We start from the raw sequence: 21411 nt of genomic DNA, 5'->3' as shown, positions 1-21411 counted from the left end.
TATCACAACAAAGCTATAAAACAGAGGACATATCTAGAAGAAATTACATCATTTGACCTTTTGATGAATGGGCAACAGTTCAGGTCAAGCTGAGTTACCTACCTTTAAATATTTGCATTTGTACCATATTGTGTAGGCTTTTATATATATATATATATATATATATATATATATATAATTTTTATTTTTACCTTGGTTAAAATATTTAATTTAAAACAATTTAAAAATGGTTATACCGACATAAACAAATATTGAAATATTCAAACTGTTGAATTGACGGCTGCAGAAGTACAAAAAAACAACAACAGCTTTAATGAATAACAAACCTATAGATCACAGCCTTAAACTAGTATAAATACAGTAAAATAGGAATATAGCCTGATAGCTATAGACTTGAATGCGTTACTGAACGAGTGCGCGGACTATAGGCCCTGCTCGAAGCTGCCCTGGCACAGGACTGCAAATACTCTTTTCATTTTCTTTAGCATTATTAAATAAAAAAAGCACATAGGCCTACATTTTTATTAACACATGTACCTCTTTAAAAAATATCAATAATAGGCATACCGGTTGCAGACACTTCACAAAGGGCTTGCCGTTCAAGCCTATATTTTACATTGAAAAAAAGACCAAGTTTGTATCTGCTTTAAAAACAAAAACCTAATTAGCAAGAAAACAATTATTCGCCACAAAAACAAGAGCCGTCGACTATGCAAAATGAGAGTAAAGGAGATTTATTTTAGACCCAGACGTCTTGGATTCAGCGACAGTTTGGCGTGACCCAGTCTGCGTGTGGGGAACAGGAGAAAGGCCTATCTGCGGCCAAGAAACTGAAGCCAAGACCAAAATCCTTTAAAAATGAAGAAACTGAAAAAAGAAATTAATTATAAGAACCGGATAGAATAAGTTTAGGTACGCCTGCAGGACATTATCTATTGAGAATTCAATTACTTATGTCTGAGCCTAAAGGAAAGTTATTTTAAAGACCTGTCGAATGTCTGCTTCAGGAATATTTAACAGCCAGAAAGAGCGACTGCCACGAACCCGGGCCAAACTGACTCTCCGAGATGGACGAGATTACAGCCGCAGAGGACCGACTCCTTCAAGCCCCTGCGCGCACATGGCGCACGACTGCAAATACATTTTCAATTTACTTTTGAATTATTTATTCAAATACACGCATCTATGAGGAACACAAATGCTTCTTCAAAAATAATAGGCTACTGCTTGTGCAAAATAGGCTTTGTGTAGGCCGTCAGGGACAGAGTAGGCTATAGGCTATAATTTCCAAAACGGACACCTGTGATAAAATATAAGACTACGAACACATTCAACACTGCTTAATATTTTTAAGCATTACATGTAGCCAACAATTAAAGCGAGTTAAGACTGGTTTTAGATAAGACAAACTCGTAGGATAATCAAAGAAAAAACTTTTTGTGACCTAAGAACGTTTAGTAAAATATTTTGTAACTGCAAAAATCTGACTTCTTGCCAAGTATAGAGACAGTCAAAGAGAATAGTGTTTTTTTAAAGATTGGGGACTGTAAATCAAGTCAGGCATCAATTCCTCCTATTGAACCTCGGCCTAGGCTACAGCCTATTGTCATTCAACTTTTAAAGGAATCATTTAATTGTATCCTGAAAGTACTTTTTTAAAATACAGTGTTATGTGTTGTACAAACAGCAAGATCATAAAAATTAGCCTATAATAGGCCAGCGTCCGTATCATCGATTCACATAATAAAGCTTGCAACCTGCCTAAGATTATGAAAAAATGGTTCATAAATTATGAATGAATATGTTGAACTAGACAACATAAATCATTTTTAAACAGCATATCATAAGTTTTATAGGCCTATGCATAAAATAGCAAATTGCATAACGTCGAAAAGGCATTTCTTTCCCGAAGTCTTCACATTAGAAGCAAACGCGTTTTAACATCTTCTCCTCGGTCCATTTATTTACAATAAAATAAGCTTACTAAACTATTACAGGAGAGCGAAACATATCCCTGAAATGCACATAAAGGCTAACACATTTAGGTAACATTTCTCACTCAGGACAGGTAGATCAATGTCCCTTCGTGCCTCTGAGCTCGAGCGCAGAGACGTTGATGCACGGCAGCTGTTGGACACACCGTCGGGGCCATCTCCTGAAACACCACAGCTTGGGAAAACAACTTCAAGAAATCAGACCAGAACGTTTTATAGTTTGACATCAACAAATTCGAGCCGATTACTATGCCAGTCGCGCTTTCTCTCCGGTCAAGCCCATCTCCTTTTATATAAAATAGATTTGAGAGAAGCGCCATTTTCTCTTCGATCCCATGTGCAATGAAACGCACGAGAGGAGTTCCGAAACAATTCCGCGCGCGAGCTGGAAGCTGGAAATAAACGCGCGGCCGAAAAGAATGTTCTAAAAAGCGCAGCGTATAACTTGAAATGCATTTATTAAGCAGCAATAGAGGAGACAAGACACGGCAACGGAGCTACAATGCAGCATAGCACACACAGACCCGACTGATTGATTAAATAAAGGAATTTTACCTGTGTCAGGCAGTACGGAGAGTACATAGTTATCTCAGAGGCGGGAAATGAATCGTGTTTTGAAGTTGAGTGGAAGTTCGCCGCGTTGCTGCATTGAAATCGCTCGCCGTCCCCCCTTGCGCTTACTCCATGCTGCTCTCGCCGCTAACCCCGCCTCGAAGGCAGAAAGTGAAAGCTCAAACTTTAGGAAGGAAAAAAACTTTTCTCTCCTTCTTGTTCTCCCCTTCAACCTTTTCCCATTTGATAAAACAACTAAGTTGGGAGTTTCTCATTCTCAGTAATCTTGCAGATGACGTGCATTCATCTAGTGACAGAAAAGTTGGGTAGCCTATATAAAATGCACCCATGTCATTTAGACCACAGTTTTTGGGAAGTAGTCAGATTTAGCATTGCCATAACATCACACTAGTTTCCAAAGCATGCAATACTATCATTTACTACTGGTGGCTTACATGTTATAATGTTTCAAATATATTTTTTTTCTAGGTAATTTTGAGTAAACATGGTGAACATTTTAATTTTTACTAATTTTGCATTGTCATAAATGTGTATTACATATATCAGTCATTAATGACTATAATATTATAAATAACAAACTTTAAACAATTCAACTAAAGTCATTAAGCTTTGGGAATGAGTGCAATTCTAAACAAATATGCACAGGTTGATCAATGGCAGCAGGATTGACTGCATTCTTTGTGTCAGTGGCCTTTTCAAATGCTGCTTTCGGTTTGCAATACTTTTTTCCCCTGTGCATCACTACTGCAATCTGTATTTTAATCAGTAAATGGAAGGTAAGCAACCCCTCTCTCCCCCTCTCTCTTATTCTATGACTTATCTATAGCCCCCAGTCCTGCATCACAGTATTGCAGGGTGGTCTCCTAAATCCACATCTGTTTTGTGGCAAACCACAGCGCCCAGGCTGCCTAGCGGCACGCTCAACTATGCTTATCTTGCACCTTCTCCAGCCGTGAAACTCTGCTGTGCCACTGCTTTCTAGCTTTAAGAGGCAGATTAGCTTGCTCTTTTATTAGGCCTGCTTTCTCATAGACCGCTTGAGCCAACACCACAAAGGGCACTTACCAATTATGGCACAATTTAATCCAGGACTACAGGAAAAAAACACCATGAAGTTGCAGGTTACCATCCCCTTTAGAAATTATCACTACAAGTTGAAAAATGGATTTAAAATCGGTTGACGTTTGACACGAGTAAAGAATATATTTATTTTCAATAATTTACAAGAAACTGAATGCTGATGCACTGAAAAAAGTAAAATCTAAATTAACTGGTCTTATTAAGGGAATTTGTTATTATTAATTTATATATATATATATATATATATATTTATTAATATTTATTTATTAATATTCATGTTGTTGAACCAACCTATACATATGTTTATGCAAAAAAAACATTATATTTAATAAGAAGTGACACAATTAGTTACTTTTTATGCGGTAATGCAACATTGTAATGCATTACTTTTCAAAGTAACTTTCCCCAACAGAAAACCCATGAACCTATGATTTCCATGATACCGATGGATCACTATTGGAGGACAAACTCAACAATACAGTATGTTGCTTGTGATAAAATGCATCTGCAAAACAGCTGATATACAACAACAACAACATGAAGAAAAACACTGAGATTAAGAGTTAAGAGCAAAGTCAGAAAAAGGGCACAAAGGTTGGCATTACCACATTGAAAGGCACAAATCCAAAACCACAGTCTTCGTGCTTCATGCACACAGATCTTGCAGCCATTACTCTACAAAATAGCACAAGGTGCATAAATAACGATTCTGCTTTCAGCGCGCACATACTTTCACACACATACAAATGCATACATGCACGCATACGCACACACACACACACACCCCCAGTTCTTTGTAAAGCAGACCCACGGTCGAGTTGCGGTTGCAGCAGCTAAGACTTCCATTCAAACTCACATAAGAGAACCATATGCAAGCGATATAGTCCGTGTGTGTGGTTTTAACCCGATACAAACACAAACACTTTGCTTTTAACCATTGCCTTGTGGCTGGCAGTTAAATAATCCTGATGATATTTTATGAAGATAATTCCTGCAGCTGCTTCTCCACATAAACTCTGCATTCCTCTCAACGCTAACCATGATATAAACGCAGCGTACATGATTATAAATGAGCGATGAGATTTATGATGCACATATACACACCGTTCTCTCTACACGGGATATGAAAGAGAAAATTAATCAAAGGCATTATAGATTATATCTCTGCTCTATCTGAGTTTGATAGTTTGCTTAACCGATTCCAACTCATCTTATCTCAATCTGAAGTCCAACTCAGTCTGCCCTGAAAGCAGATTAATTACATCAACCATGAGAAAGAAATCAAAGTTCAGTTTGTCATGTTACACTCAGAAAAATCAAGAAACTTATAATATGAACAACAATAACACAGAAAGAAATGGGAAAATGGCTTGTACCCTGTAGGATTCAGGCACTAGGAAACACTCTGAGATGCCTGGGGCTCGATGGGGACCTTCATGCACCAAATACGATTCTGTGGCCTGTAATCAAACACAAAACAGAAAAATTAAGTAATAGGGTCAAACTAAAAATAACTTCTTGTCAGATAAATCTGACCAAAACAAAGCTGGAAACATAAGACTTCATTGGAACATACCTCAGTCAAATCACATGGTCTCTAACTCTTTTTTTATTCTCCGTGTTCCATTTGATTAGATGTGAATTTAATTACTAGAGAGAAGCGAACACTGACTCTAGATCAGTGGCTACAGGCAACTGTACTGCCTATACAGTGAAAAAAAGAAATTGTTTAGGATTTTGTGTAGAAATAGCTAGTAAATTTCACAAATTATTACAAACAAGTGGCTAGTGACTTTTTGAATTAATGTGAAAAATAGTCTTTTCTTGTAAAATGTACTCCAATAATCTTCATTTACTTTGAAAAATAATTGTGCACTGCAAAAAACATCTTCACTTCTGAAATTGCTATACACTTATTAAAAGCATAAACAACATAGCAAATTCAAAGTATGTAAAACATTTTTAAGTAATATCCATATTAACCAAACAACTCAAAATCAGCCTTACACTGAGATGACGTTTGATGGCACTCCGATTTTAGCTCAACTTCTACAACTTGACTTTCATGTTGTTGAATGGCAGTGCATTTTAACGCATTAGGTAAGATTGGTTATTTCAAGATTTAAAAGCTTTAAGCATATGTTAATATGCTAATATGTTAATAATGCTCATTTATATGTCTCTCTGGAGAATTTTCTAAATGTTCTTTTGCATGGAATGCATGGCTCTAGATGGAAGGAAAATTACTATAAATGCAAGAAAATGCAAGAGATCTCCATTAAAAAGAACAGAAAAGCAAAAGGAACCTTTTGAAAAAGTAATTTCATAAACCACTGCAGGTATCCAGAGAGCCAACCAGTACCTCATTCAACAACCATCCACACACACACAATAATAAATGTTCAAATATGAACAATAAACTTTAACCACAAATGCGCGTTTGTGAGCATAAATACATATCAACATCCATTCCAGCCCATATACGCACACACAGTTCGCTCATAATAAGTCCCAGGCATTGGCACTAGGCTCGGGCAGTGGTGAATAACAAAGCCTATTCATATCCACCCAATGAAACGTTGGCTTTCCCAATTTTCCCTCACTTTTATAGGGTCTTAGCTACAGCGCGCTAAAATCTCATTCAAGCACGGAACAATGGCTGATTGGCTTTATTAGAACATAAACATGCATTTTGATAGTTAAAAAGAACAATTAAAAAGCACACTTTACTCAGAGGCAAGTTCACGGCTCTGGCTGTTCTGAGAAAGTGGTTGAAAACAGAAGAGCTCTAGAGTGAATGCTGTGGGAAGGAGCATTTTATGGGGCAGCAAATAGCAGTAAGCAGGTGAGCCCTTCACTGATGTTTTGTAAAGCTCTCCAGTTCTTAAAAAAAAAAAAAAACTGACTGTCATTTAAAGAGCATTAACCAAAAGCCCAAACGTCTTGCAAAAAGTGACGCAAGTGGAAGCTTTAAGCACTTCCACAAATGTCAAAATCTCTGACAAACTCTGAATGCTCTCGGTTTGATTTCTTTACGTGGACTTTAGGTATTGATTGACTCAAGTGTTTACTTTTGTTTAGTTTCAGAGTATTGATTACTCTCATGTTCCAGGAAATCAGCAAACCAGATTTCACCATGCGCTCTTTCCAGTGGCTCCCATCACTCTGAACCGAAGCAGAAAATGGAAAACGTTCCACTGACTCATTCAATTTCTCTTAATTTAATTGACTTGATTCTCAAGCCCCAAGATAAACCAGCAAATTAAAGCCGTCAGCGAGGCCAGGCCGCACAATCCAGCTGAACAAACTCAACTCGACCGTATTTCGCCGTGCTGAGATCATCCGTTCATTTGTCTTGTCCACAGATGGAGAACAGAAGTCTATGTTGGCGCCTGGAGGAACTCAGAATTTCGCTATTATCCTTATTTTGAGAGGAGGAACCTTCAGCCTCGTCTTCACCTCCAAAAAGCTCCTATTTTTCTGTAGTTAGCTATTAATTATATATGGGCTGTATGCATATGGAGCATATGCAGGGTCCATATGGCCAGCCCTCAGCCAGAATCTCAAGCCTCTTCTTAATTAACATTTTAGAGGCGAAGCGCACAGAGAAAAGAGGGACATTTCAAAGCGGCTCTGGGAGCCTCTGACCTAATTGGAGTCAATGGAGATGTATGTAAATGTGTTAATTACGACAAGTTTCCTCGCTCTCACCGATAAATAGAGCTCTTTGTTTAAAATGTTTAATTGGTGGGAATAACGGAATCAAATGAGGGGGTTCCTCCATAGGTCCTTATGGGGGAGAGAGACAGAGAGAGAGCGGTTTATACGGGTTGGAGGCATATGGCAGGCAATACGTTTGTGGTTTAGTGGAATGCTTAAGTGGTTAAATTCCTGAAATATGAAGTTTCTCTCTGTCACACACACACGGACACACACTTTTGTGGTCTAAAGTTTAAGAGTGAAGGGTGTAATTTCAGTGATAAACAGAACTGCAAAAAATGTTGACTGTTTCAAACTACTTTCAAATCTTCTTCGACTTATTCGGACAAACTGGTGTTCTCGGACCCAAACTTCATGTCACTGGTTTAGCCAATATTATTTGAAAATCACACTTTGCTTTTAAACTAGATTAGAGGAAATTTGTGTGGTGACCGTACACGGTCCGTTAAACTGGTAAATGCATTGCAATGCAGTTTCTAGGGTATTCTGAGTGGTCACTTCAAGGGATAGATCACCTAAAAATTAACATTTTGATCAATTTACTCAATCTCATGATAGTTCAAACCTGTAAACATTAGACCTCAAAGACTTTCATTGTATAGAACAAAAAGGATTTTTTTTTTCTTTCTAAAATATATCCTCTTTTGTCTTCCACGGAAGAAAAGAAGTCCAACATGTTTGGAATGATTTGAAAATGGGTAAATGATGACTGAATTTTCATTTTGGGGTTAACTAACCCTAAGCTGTTTGCTGCAAATGGCTCTTGGCCACTACACTAAAAACTTTCTAAAAAAATTATTATGTTACTACAACTTATAAAATAAAAAAAGAGTTTAAATTACACTATATTAAGCTGTAAAGTAATGTAATGATCAACATTGTGTCAACAGAACTCATCAAAATATTTGCAACTTCCAAAATTTCATTAAATTTTCAACTTGCAACCAATGCATTTATAAGTAACAGGTTTTCTGAATTTGTTTTTAAAGTTTAGCTATAGTCCGGGCACCTCAAATGTATAAATTATTTTTTTACCTGTTTTAAGGCCTTTTATAAAGCATCAGCACATCTTTCCACAACAAACCAAAATTGCGCACCAATATTTAACATTTAGGGTTTAAGCAGTTTTTGCAGTTTTGAAATCCCTCAAAACATGAGCAATAGTGATAGTAACAAAACCACAGCAATTCACATATTCATTCCCTCCAACACAGAGTCTACATATGTATCTGCTAACTTTACACAGAACATTCCCACTCACTCACTCGCACACACACACGCACACACCTGGCCATCCTCCACACATTTAAAAACCAGCTGGCCCGAGAACAATCAGCACAGGTCCCACTGATTTTCCTTTTTTTTCACCCTTTTTTCTTTGTCTTTTGTTTGTCAAATGACACAGCAATTACTATTAGCACCATTGTTTTTTATCATTATGATTGACTAGCTGGCAATACCGAGCCAAATCAGCCCGCATATAAACCTGTCCTCTATGGCAACCGCATCAAAGAGAGACAGAGTCAAAAAAAAGAGAGGAGAAAGGAGGAGTAATGAGAGAACGAGTGCTATATAAAAGGATGAAGCGTTCTTTCTCTGTGTGTCTGCCAGTAGCACCTCAGGGAGAACTGTTGGAAAAATGTGATTTTTCACACCAGCATCTCAGAGGCAATAGCAGAAGGAGAAAAAGAAAGATGGAGAGACAGACCGATAGAGAGAATCTGGAATGAATGAGAAGCTGCTAATTATTAAAGCTCTGTTTGGGGTTTTGACACGAGTTTCCTGGCTCAGACCAAACCCGATTTGCACCCGGCACCTCTGATCTCCACTTTCACGGCTTGTCTTCTCCGTAACGTGCTTGTAAGGGCCTCTGTGAGCGCTCCAGGTGTATCTACACATGCATGCATTCACTGGAAGTCTATGAGGGCATACGCATGAGCATTTGTGTGTGAGTGTGTGCAGGTGTGCAGTAGTGTTGCGGTGTTCGTCTGCACATGTTCATCACTGTTAATGAGCTGAATAAAAGCAAGTAGGTGGCTTTGCATTATGGCATCTCATGTGCCAACACAGATGCCACAAACACAAAACGTCCTCCCATAAGAAGTTTACACCCAGAAACAAGTTCATGCAGCCGTCCACCAATCACTGCAGGGCACTGCATCCATGGCAACCCTGGCATCGTGACAACCAGTCAATCTAGAAAAGACGGCTCTGGAATTCACAGCCTGAGCCGAGTCTCCGTAACTAAGTTCAGCCAATGAGATTGCAAACAGGTTTGCAAAATGCATTTAAACCGCTAATTTGACCGAGTTCGGTGTACCATCACTTCACAGCCATCCAGACGCTTTAATCTGACTTGAGTGCTTGACCTCGCTCGTGGAGAATTAGTTTGCATGTCTTTATTGCGTAGATCTCACAGGTGTGCTTGGCTGAAGAGGATGTTCAATGCTTTGAAAAGATTTGTCATGATGAAAAAATGCTTGCTGCAGGCAAATGTGGTGTTTCATATTCAGATCCAGCCCCTTCAGCCTGCAAAGGCCTGTCAATCTCGCATTTAAGGTCTGATTTAAAATTCCCAATCTAAACACAGCCTGATGTGCTTGCTGTGCAAATATTTATTCCGGCAAAATTACTAGAGCATGCAGGTCCTAAACTAACAAATAACTGGAAATAATGTTGCTCCTCTGAACACACACAGGTGTGAGTAAAAACTGAAGTCTTAATTTTTTTTAAAGAAATAAATCACAAGTATTATTTTCATATAACTTGATTATATAGAACACAAATGGCTCTGAATCATGCATCTTGAATAATGCAGCTCATTTTAAGATCCGGCTGTTTGAAAACTGCCTGTTGAGCTGAAAAACTGGGACTGAAAATCTCAAATTCAGACATGCCAAGATGTTCTACCCATTTTCATCACATTACAATGATAGTACTATATATATCTAATATACTATATCTTTAAAACTACTTGTATTTCAAGCAGTACATCACAACATTGGCCTGCATGCTAAATACAAACACAATACTCTCAAAAACCTCTACTATAAGATCTTGCAAAATACATCATACAAAAATAAATAAGTAATCCATCCTACTAGTTGGTTTTATACATATCCATCTCTTTAATATCAATTGAGTTAGTTTTGCGTATGATGTGGATTTAGACCTTCCCTGACTACTTAAAAATTAACACTGAAGTACAACCTAAAATGACCCTAAAAAAAAAAGAAAAAAGAAAACATTACAATCAAGATTCATGACATGCAAAATAATAGTAATAATAATAATAATAATTACCTGTTACATTTAGATAAGACTGTCTAAATGTAATGTTATTTTGTATTTGTATTTCGATGAATCATATTCGCCATTATTATTAATATTATATTATTATTATTATTATTAGCTATAATTTTCCTGCTAGACATATAAAAACTAAATTAAGTATTCTTGGTATTTAACAGCACTTTCTAAACAGCTACACAACAATGTTATTATAAAAGCTATTAACCTTATATTGTTTGAAAGAATTGTATCTTTGAGCGACAAACAGTTATCAGATTGCGCTTTTTTATTATTTCTAAAAAGCTGCGCTTCGATGTTTGAAATCTGTTGGCTTGGATTTCTGCAAACAGTGGGAAAGATATTGATTCTCATAGCACGTACCATTGTAGTTGAGAGGAATCTGCCAGCTCTCCTCAAAGACCCATTTTTCTTTAAAACCTTCCGCGTCCAAAAAAAAAAAAAGGAGAGGGAGCGGGTGCACCAGTCGGTTTCTCCGGTGATACCGGAAGCGAAAAAAGAACTCAACAAGTCGGGCTGTTTCCCAGAGTTTGTACCGTCTGTAAAAGAACAGCTTTCTCCGACACTTTACGGAACGATGGATTACCGCCGACCCTGGGCACAGCTCGTATACCGTGAACCGTTCCGTTTAAAATATATTTCTCCTGCGGTCACGATGGAGCCTCGCTGGCGGCACCGACCGGGGAGTTCACAAGCTCGGTTGAAATTCTCCGCGAGCGCCGGTGTACGCAGAACCGCTCGTGCGAAGACGTTCTGCGTGACCGTGAGTGATTTTCTTCGTCTTTATGTCCTGCAGTCAGTTCCTGTTTGCCTTGACTGCATCTCCCGCACCATAACGGGACCCCCGCTGTTCCCGGACAGATGAACGCGAGAGGCGTCCTCAAATGCCGTTGCAGTCACCAATACGCGCAGCGCACATTGCGACAGTCTAATCCGTAGACTCACCGAAGGGATCCTGCCTGTTGGCTAATGCTTACTGACGCTGCATTTAAAGCACGGGAGAATAAGCGTCCCCTCCGCGTGAGTAAATATCGGTCGTCGCCTCAGTCGACCCGAGGCTGCACGGGGGTAGCGGGTCGTTGAGGCGTCAAGCTGGTAAATTATTGATCAATGTAGCAACTGGCAGCGTGTGGCAGCTGCGGCTTTGGGGCATTAGTAGAGCTGTGGGAAAATCATGGACGGCGCGGATTAGCTGCTGAACACCGAGCCAGACTGTAGTACACACAGGGATAGACGGGGAAAGAACTCAAATAAAACACGACCAAAAGTGCAGGAAGTAGCTACAGGAATATCTAGAGCACTATCTTGCCTGCTCTAGCCTAAAGAGGATCAGTGCGCGAACTATTCAGCGAGTTTGGGGATGGGGGGGGGGGTCGACATTTTTAGAGAGACTTTCTGTCTGTAATTTTAGAATAAGGCTCGGCTAGCAGAAGCCAAATTGACTTTTGGCGCCCCTAGTGCAGGTGTCTAACTGTCCTCTATCTTTAAGTAAAAAAAAATACGTAGATTTTTGTGATACATTTTCGCAACAATATAGATTTAGTGAGTAATGACTAAACTGTTAGATAATAATGTTGGTTATTGACTGGTTTTGGCTGGGCTACTGGAACGTTGTTTCAAACACCGCTGGAACGTAACATCTATTGTGAAAATATAGGATACTTTGAGAATTTAGGAGACAAGAGAGGGGAGGGTTTCGGTTCTCACTACCTACACGTCGAGTAGTCTACGAGGGGATAGATAGGCTGAATTATGGGGCTATGGTCGCCAGGTTCAGCCGGTGTCTCGTGCCACCCATCAGATTCTGTTCCTTCTGAAACGCCTCAAGCAAACACCAAACAGGTGTTTTTTTCTTCAGAAAGGGTTTCATTTAGCCTCAATGTTATATTGTGAATATAGCCTACAAGTCCTTTGGATTTGTGCTTAAGCAGTGGAGTCAGGCTAAATTATTTTCTACTGGCTGATCAAGAGCCATACATATTAGAGTTAGCTACAGTTGTGATTGAAATACATGAACATTGATAGAAATGGATGAATCTAGATGAATAAATTTTTATGATGCATGTTGAACAGAATAAGACAAAGTTTCTTCACAGCAGTGAATTCCGCAGCGATCGAAAAATCTTTTCCTCGTGACCTGAACAAGATCAGAGGAGAACCACACGAGGGATACTGTGCATTACTAATTCATTTTACAAAATAATTATTATATACTACTGTGGATTTCTAAATTATTTCCCCAAATACTAACACCCATATAGAGAAAATGTATTAGGCTTACGACACTTCACTTACAAATCTTCACTTACAAATAAAATAAAACCAACAGGGTTTTTACATTGCATTTATATAATTATTGTTGATATAGCTTATAATGATCATTTTGTTTTTTAAACGTTTTTGATAAAATTCGTAAGAACTAAATGATATATAGAGACACTGATTTTGGATAAAATTGTAGGCTATTTTTTTTACATTTGCTATTTTTTGTTTGTTTGTGTAGCCTATATTAAGACTGTAAATAGAAAGATTATGTTGATAAATAATGGTAAATAAATAAGTTGAATAAATGAGTTCTTGTTATTTGGTAACAATATAGACTATATATTAATTTATGCTAATATATGCTCATATAACATAATAAATAAAACAATATTAATAAAGTCCTTAAATATTTAAATAAGCGTCTCATACTTTATTGTTGATATATTAGATTTTCCTTTATGACCCACTAGATATGTTAAAAATTAAATTAAACTGATTATTTATCAAAATGAAAAACGTTTAGCATTTCATAATATTTTATTAAACTTGCCATTACTCTCATTGTTCAGTATGAAACGACAAACAAGAAGTCTTTGTGAAGAAAAAAATATTTTGCATTAGTCATAATAAGTCTTTTCCGTATAAATTTAGTTTAATGTTTAACGGATTGGTTTTATCCTTCGTTATTGACCAACCTTGATTTCGTTAGTTTAAGCATGCATAGTCTATAGTACTCGGTTTTAAAACATTTCTGAAACTCTTTAACGAATTTTAAGATGATTAACCTTTTAATGAATTCTAATTAATCATAAGTTCAACCAAATTAATACTAAAAATGGTTTGCTAAATGAATCACAAGATTTTTAGAATCATAATTATAATATCTATAAAAAAAACCTATTCCGTGCAGCTTGAATTATCCACTTTAAATATTGTATAATACATATAGAAATTGATTATACAAAATAATGCTATAGTAATGTAGCCTACTAATTATTTTTATCGATAATTAATTTTAGTGAAGAAAGAACGATTTAACAGACTGAATAAATCCAAAACCCCACATTTTTATAAATTTAAACCCAAAAAACACCAAAGAACAATGACTTAAATTTCGTGCCAAATTAAAACATTTTTAATGCCACAAATTGGGGAATTCAGTGATTTATGTTTGTTATGCGTTTCAGCAAACAGTTTTAAAAAAAAACGTACCCTTGCCTAATAAAACATTTATGCTTATTTTCAAATTCTCTGCATATAACTTATAACATAAAACAAATGCAAACAGTGTTGAATCTCTTCGAAAATATTTTCGTATACAGACCAATATTATGTCGTTTTAACCGTGCTGGGGATTTAAATGAGGAATAAGTCTAATCATTTTCAGCAATAATTACGACGCCTCCAGTGGAAGTAGAAAATAGATATGCACTGCTACCGAGAAGATAATTCAGCTTCTGTTTTGATCATCAAAAGGTGTGTTTATCACCTTGTAATCGAGATCTGTGGAACTGTTAAATGCCCGATGTGAGTTTATTGCATTGAGTGGCAGACGACCTTCTGACGGAGCGGAAAACAAAACTTCTCACTGCAGCTTCTGTGAGAAACCTTCCCCACTGGCTCTAGTTCACACGGAACAATCAGAACCAACAGTAAACTTCGTTTTTTAACGATCGAATAATGCGTTCCAGGTCGAGTTTGGAGCGAACCAAGCTCTCCGTTAATTGCGCTCGCACAGCGCGAGCGAGAGTAAGACCGGAGCGGGTTCAGCATCACTGAAATCTCAGCTCAAGTTAATGAGAGTCTAGCGCTGCCCTGCTCACCACAGGACCTCCTAATGTGACCGCAATGCAGCGTCGGCTGAGACATGCTGTTTTAATACCTGGCAGAGGACAAGACATCAGCTGTAATAAACTACAGTTGAAAAGGCTCTCAGTGCAGCGCAGGCTGCTGCAGAAACTGAAACCTGTGCTGTGCTTCTGACCTGAATGGACCTCAACAGAACTCATTTGTAAGAGGGGTCACAAAAAATATGGTGTGCTCAGATATGATATTTTAACTACACTATACACATCAGTGGCTGCCGAAACATTAAAAACAGTGACGATGTTACAAGCAGTTTCCATTATAAATTACATCCTACATACGCGAACCATTAAAATATGTTACTATGACCACAAGACGACTGAAGGATATTAATACAAATAAAACTGCATTCTACATACTAAATACTATTATTGTAACACATAGCAGTGAAATATTGCTGTAGATATGACCTAAACATCACAAAATAAAACAAACAGCCAAACAAACTTTATAAAAATATGGTGGTTCACTCAGAGATTCCTGTGAATGGATGGCCTGTTCCTCAAAACAGAAGACAAATCAGTTTCTTTTTTTATGTCAAATTATAACTCAGTTATACAACTATATTATCATCATCATCAATTTTACAGTGTGCAGGACAGATTTGTCAGCTTTACCAAAGATAAATTGCTAAGATCATGAAAAAAGAATTCAACAAAATTTCAAATAGCCTAAATTTAATTACTGCTATTTAATAATTATTACTGCTCTTTTGATGAAAACTATGTTATTTAAAATTATAGTTTTTTGTAATAAACTTATCAATGTAGCAGCTATGTATGGTCACAAATACACAAAGACAGAAAATAATTTCTGAAAAAAAATGAAAAAACTAAAATGACTTCAGCTGTTGGCTCCTGATGTTTAACCTTTTTTGTGACAGATACAAGAAAACTGGCATATGATTCTCCTCTCTTGTTTTAATCTGGCTCTCTAAGTGCAGTTTTGAATTACAAAACATTTTCTTTCTTTTTTTCCCTGCCGCTTCTTTTCTTGGTATTCTGTAACGGTCCTCTGCTGTTCACTTTGAGCAGAAATGGAAGCCGGAGAGAGAGGGCGAGCCAGAAAACCCAAGAAAAACACAGTTACTCCCAAGCAACAAAGTGGCAAGAATGCGAGTCTTGGCTCCGACTGCTGCTCTTAACATTTTCTCATCTAAAAGAGGACGTTTTCAGAAAGTGCAAACGGATTTAAGACAGCTCTGACACAAATTAGATTATAATTCACTGCAGGACATGGGGATACATCCTGTTACATAGCTATTGTGGGAAATGGAAACGACACATCATTTTTAGTCGTAAATTTAATAATTAAATTCTGAAAAAGAAAGGACATTTAATGCAATGGATTCAGCCACAACAAACCTTTAGAAAAAAGGATTAAACTACAAAGCATCACCTCAGGTGACAGCCAGCAGTTTAAGGCAGTGTGTGTGGTAAATTTAGTGAGGGGTGTGGTGAGCGGTTCGTTTATCTCCAGTTCACCACCACAGGCCTCGTGGTCTGATAGCTGTAGATTTGCCCGGCAGCCCACAGACTCTGGCAAAGCCACAGACCACAGCGAAGGCGCTTTGGTCCGGATAACCTATCTTTATGCAGAATCCTGGTCTACAGCAATCAGAGTGGTTTCGACGTACGTGACCTCAGCCTTAACGTGCACGAGTGTCGTTTCGTCAAACATCACTGTAGACCTCAAAAACAGCTAGAGACTTTCAGTTTTATATGCCAAAGAAGGAATATGATGCAAAATAAGGCTTCAATGCTGTGACTCGAGATACATTTTTCAGCCTAAATCTACCTCTAAATGAAAATTTACAAGTCTCCCAGAATATTAAAATGACCAACATTTGTATCCCAACCTCTTTATAATTCTTTCATAGCAGAGCTACAAAAATATTGAATGTTTTACTCCTCTCACACATTCTTGAGTATGCACTAATAATCTCTCTTTCCTTTAACACGTCTGTTTTCGCACACAGACTGCATTATAACCACAGGATAAATTTTCCAAAAAATGCCTCTACGGGGGCGTAATGTTTCAATTTGTGTCACTTTCCATTGCAGTGTCCATGTTCCAGTTCAATTACGTAAGCAACTACTGAAATAATGCACCACGAACAACGAGCACATTCTTATTGTTGCATAGATCTCTGGTAAAATGTATAACACGGCCACTCAATCTTTGCACTCATTTAAACTTTAACTGAGCATCTGGTGTCTAAAAGGTGAGATGTAAAGCTATAGAATGCAGCAGGGATGACATTTTTGTTGGCCAAAACCTAGAAATTTCCAGTTCCATCATCCAAAGTCAATAGGTATTTTGAAAGGGTTTATGGTTAAAAGGTTTGTGGTCTACACAAGCTCAAAATATTTTATTCTACAACATAAATATACCTAAACATACAAGTGGATAAATGAGACTACGGAGGTTGTCGGGACATTAAATGTTATGCTGAATGGGAAAACTCATCTACACACTAATGTTTTACAGCCTCACTGTTATAATTGCACTTTAGAAAACGATTCTAACTCAAACTATTAGGGGAAAGATTTTTAAATAAAGACTAAAAGAGAGGCTCCAAGCTGTTGAAGTCATGCAACCGAGGTCTTTGCTTAGCTTCTAGCTTTGTTTGTGTAGGCCTAAAATTCATAAGTGTTGTGTTTATTTGTTAAGATTATCATGATGAACAAAACATGTAACTTTGCTGGTAACAGAGCTAATTTTCTAAATCAATCTAAAAGTAAACGGCAAAAAATATATTGGGCTTTTGTCCAGGATATTACTAACTTCCAAGTTGGCCTTCAAAAATACATCAACACTGCAGCAAAGTAATCTTCACCGAAAACCAAGTGCATCTCATACAACTCTCATGGTAAAGTTCAATCTTAACCCGAGGCCTGTCTGTGATTAGGTAAGCCTGGAACCACCAGCTCTCCTCAAGTAACTCTAACAAAGGACGTTCGTTAAAAGCCAAATCATGTTCTGTTGTACTGGATCACCACAAAGTGACCTTATCAGCTGAGCACACTGCCCATGGCGTTTGGCCCGATATCCACCCAGGGTCATGGCATATGTCTGGCTGCTTACTCCTGTCCTCTGCTTACAGCTAAAAACCAACAGCAAAACACAACATTGCTACTGTGAACAATTCATTTAGTTCAAACTTTTTTTTTTTACTTGTTCCAATGCCTATTAATTTTCTTGCCTCCTACTGGTCCATCGCATGGGGTTGATCAACAAACCAGTTGTTTGATGACAGCGAGTGTCCTCATTGTCTCGGTTGGCCCTTGTTACCTTGTTTCTGGAAGAGTCTGGGAAGCAAGAGGTCGGGCTCCTGGGTGAACGCCTCTGGAAGAGTCTGGGAAGCAAGAGGTCGGGCTCCTGGGTGAACGCCACCGTTCCGGTCACTGTAGAACAGTCGAGGGCGTTGACTTTGGCTCTTTGGGGTCTTTGGGAGCCTAGCCCGAGGGCATTCAGGCAGATGCTGGGGGTCATCGGCATGTGAAAGAGGATCACTGGATGCAGGACAGCAACAGTACTGTGATGTGTACATTCAGGGGGGCAGATTTATGTAGAGATTGAAAGGACTGTAGAAAGACAGATTGAAGTGAGGGACTTATGCACACACATATGCAACTTTCTAATACAAATAAAAATAAACTACAATACTAATTGCGTTTGTGCAATTTAACACCATGCCTGCTTCCACTTATCTTTACGGCAAAAAACTCAGGATAAAATTCAATAAAATATTTTACGTTTACCCCCCCAGGCAAAAATTATGAAATCACCATACCTAGAGGATGTTCACCCAAAGTTTGGACTTTATAACAAATAAACAAAATCACAGATTTGACACAAAACTATTTTTGCTTGATAATTCAACACTTTGTGAATCATACCTCAAAAAATTTAATCAATGGAAAATTGTTTTCCATATCAAGTAGAGGAAAAAATTATGGAATCATTCAATGTTGAGGAAAAAAATATGGAATTGTGGAGCTTGTAATTTGCATTTCTGAAATAAATACTGGAACATATCTAAAAAGCTAATTAGTCAGCAGTTAACAATGTAGAGTTCACAGTAGTTAAAACATGATGTTAAAATAGCTAAAACAGCCAACATCAACACGTAAAACGAACAGGGCAGACGGCTCGCCACACACGCAGGCGCCATCTTGATTCTTCAAGGTTAAGTATGTACTGTAGTTAATTATGAGTGCTTGCAGACCCTAACGAGCTTTTGGAATTGGCTAATTGAAAGGAAACATGGCACCAACAAGAGAGCTGACGGTTGAAACAATGGAAAGGATTATAAAACTCCTTTAAGAAGGAAATCCATCATGGAGTGTGGCAAAAGAATGTGGAGGTTCCCAGTCAGCTGTTTCTAAAATTTGGTGCAAGTATAAACAAAATGGAAAGGTTACACATGGACAACATACAGGCAAGCTAAGGAAGACCTAAAAGCGTCAGGTTAGAAAAGCAATTTGCCTTTGAAAGAGAAAATGCACAACGAAAAACAAATGGGCGGAAACAGGAGTCAATGCGTGTGACAGAACTGTGCGAAATCGGCTGAACGAAATGGGATTTAAATATAGAAAAGCCAAACAAAAACCAGCATGAACACCTAAACAGAAGAAAACAGTGGGCTAAAGAGAAGCAGTCATGGAGTGTGGATGATTTGATGAAAGTGATATTTTGTGATGAATCATAAATCTGCACTGGACAAGGAGATAATGCTGAAACTTTTGTCTGGTGCCATTCCAATTAAATGTATAAAGATGACCTCCTGAAGAAAACAACTAAATTTTCTAACTCATTCATGGTATGAGGTTGCATGTCAGGTAAAGGACCAGGGGAAATGGCAAAGCTTACCTCAAAAGTCAATGCACAAGTGTACACTGAAATTTTGGACACTTTTCTCAATAGAAATGAAAAGAACAATGAAATCAATAGAAAAGATGTTTGCTGATAATGAAGTAATTTTTTTAGGATGATAATGCATCTTGCCACAGAGCAGAGTGTTAAAGCTTTTCTTCAGGAAAGGCATATCAACTCAATGACATGGCCAGCAAAAAGTCTGAATCTCAAACCGATTGTAAATTTATGGTGGAAATTGAAAAAACTGGTCCATGACAAGGCTCCACCTTGCAAAGCTGATCTGTCAACCACTATTCGACAAAGTTGGAACCAGCCTGATGAAGAAAATTAATTTTCATTAGTGAAATCCATGCCCCCAAAGAACTCAACCCGTCATAAAAGCAAGAGGAGGAGCAACAAAGTCCTAACTGTGTTTTGGTAGATTATTCCATATTTTTTTCCTCTACTTGATAGGGAAAACCAGTTTTCATTCAAAGTTTAATATCTTTATTTATTTTTATTTTTGGGGGGGGGGGGGGGGTATGTTTCACATTACCAGAATAATTTATTTACTAATCAAATATTGTTTTGTGTGATATCGGTCATTTGTTATGAAGTAAAAAATTTGGGTAAACAACATCTAAGTGTGGTGATTCCATAATTTTTGCCAGGGGTTGTAAAACCTGCGTAACACAAATTTTGAAACTGAATGTTGTTTGACTCTTCAAATCTACTAAAAAATCTCAAAAAAAAAAAAGACACTGAAATAGATTTTTTTTCCATGTTCCTTCACACTGTGCCCTTCTGTTTTACTTTGTAGTAGCACATTGTCAACTATTGTTCAGATTTTACTCAAGGGCATACAGTGTAAACATGGCTGTTTTACTCTTGGCTGACTGTAGTGCAGTACTTGGTGTGCAACAATGCAAGAATTGGTTTAATAAATGCATTATATAGCTGAAGTTTTGGTTGAGTTTGCAACTCCTGACTGGGAGGCTTTTGTTCTAAAGATTTTTATTTATTTTTTCTCAATTTTTGGATGATGTCCTGTTCTGACTTCATGTTTTTTTCCCTCTCCCTCTTATTCTTACCGGTCTCTTCCTAAAATTCCTGGCCTTTACATCTTTTGTTTGTTTTTGCCCTTCTGTTCTCTCTCCCCATCTGTCTTTTACAGGTTTAGATTCTGTTGTCTTCTGTTCTTTTTTACTCCATTCCTCATCTCTATTTTGTGAGCTTTAGCTCTTTTTCTTTTCAGCTCTCCATCTGGGCCTGATTAAGTGAGTGAGTGAATCATATCAATCAGAATTCATTTCTGCATGAGCCATATGTATTGATCTGCTGTTGTTAAATCAACATTCCTGACTGCCATTTCTGTCTCCACCTTTTGTATTCCTGACAGCAACTGTACAGTCGAAGGAAAAGATCTTCCAAGATGTCTGAAGAGCCACTTACCAAGAACGAACATCGAGAAACTGGTATTTCTTTTGGCCTTTAATCAAACTGTAGTAGCAGTACTATAAAAGGCTGTACAATACTACACAGTAAATACATACCTATATGCAAATGTGCATTTAAAACTGCAAAAAGAAATAATATGGCAATTAAATAAATAATATTAATATATTGACTTCCAAAGCTTCTATATTTTCATTTTTTAAAATGTTTTTGTTTTTATTTATATATATATATATATATATATATATATATATATATATATATATATATATATATATATATATATATA

General features: G+C 37.4%; 1 protein-coding gene and 1 long non-coding RNA gene across 6 annotated transcripts in view; one reads left to right on the top strand and one right to left on the bottom strand.

Annotated features, from left to right (window-relative positions):
* nfixa (nuclear factor I/Xa) overlaps positions 1–11998 on the bottom strand; it is an 87090-nt gene extending 75092 nt beyond the window's left edge. For 2 of the 5 annotated variants that reach the window (XM_059554686.1, XM_059554697.1), the window contains exons 1-2: positions 11040–11998; positions 5024–5107 (exon numbers count right to left, since the gene is read on the bottom strand). In XM_059554686.1, coding sequence (XP_059410669.1) covers positions 5024–5107; positions 11040–11042 — 87 coding nt within the window. In that variant the 5' untranslated portion in view covers positions 11043–11998. Of the gene's footprint in view, positions 1–2549; positions 2714–5023; positions 5108–11039 lie in introns of those variants that run through there. The other 3 variants (XM_059554695.1, XM_059554685.1, XM_059554687.1) reach the window with 3 other exon arrangements.
* On the top strand, positions 11628–21286 carry LOC132144004 (uncharacterized). Its single transcript, XR_009434311.1, has 2 exons — positions 11628–11696; positions 20842–21286. It is a non-coding gene; the product is annotated as an uncharacterized LOC132144004 (long non-coding RNA).
* Positions 21287–21411: the final 125 nt, after the last annotated feature.

This window comes from Carassius carassius, chromosome 7, assembly GCF_963082965.1.
Source record: "Carassius carassius chromosome 7, fCarCar2.1, whole genome shotgun sequence".
Taxonomy (NCBI): domain Eukaryota; kingdom Metazoa; phylum Chordata; class Actinopteri; order Cypriniformes; family Cyprinidae; genus Carassius; species Carassius carassius.
The sequence above is the reverse complement of the archived record's forward strand: the minus strand, read 5'-3'. Positions and strand labels throughout refer to the sequence as shown.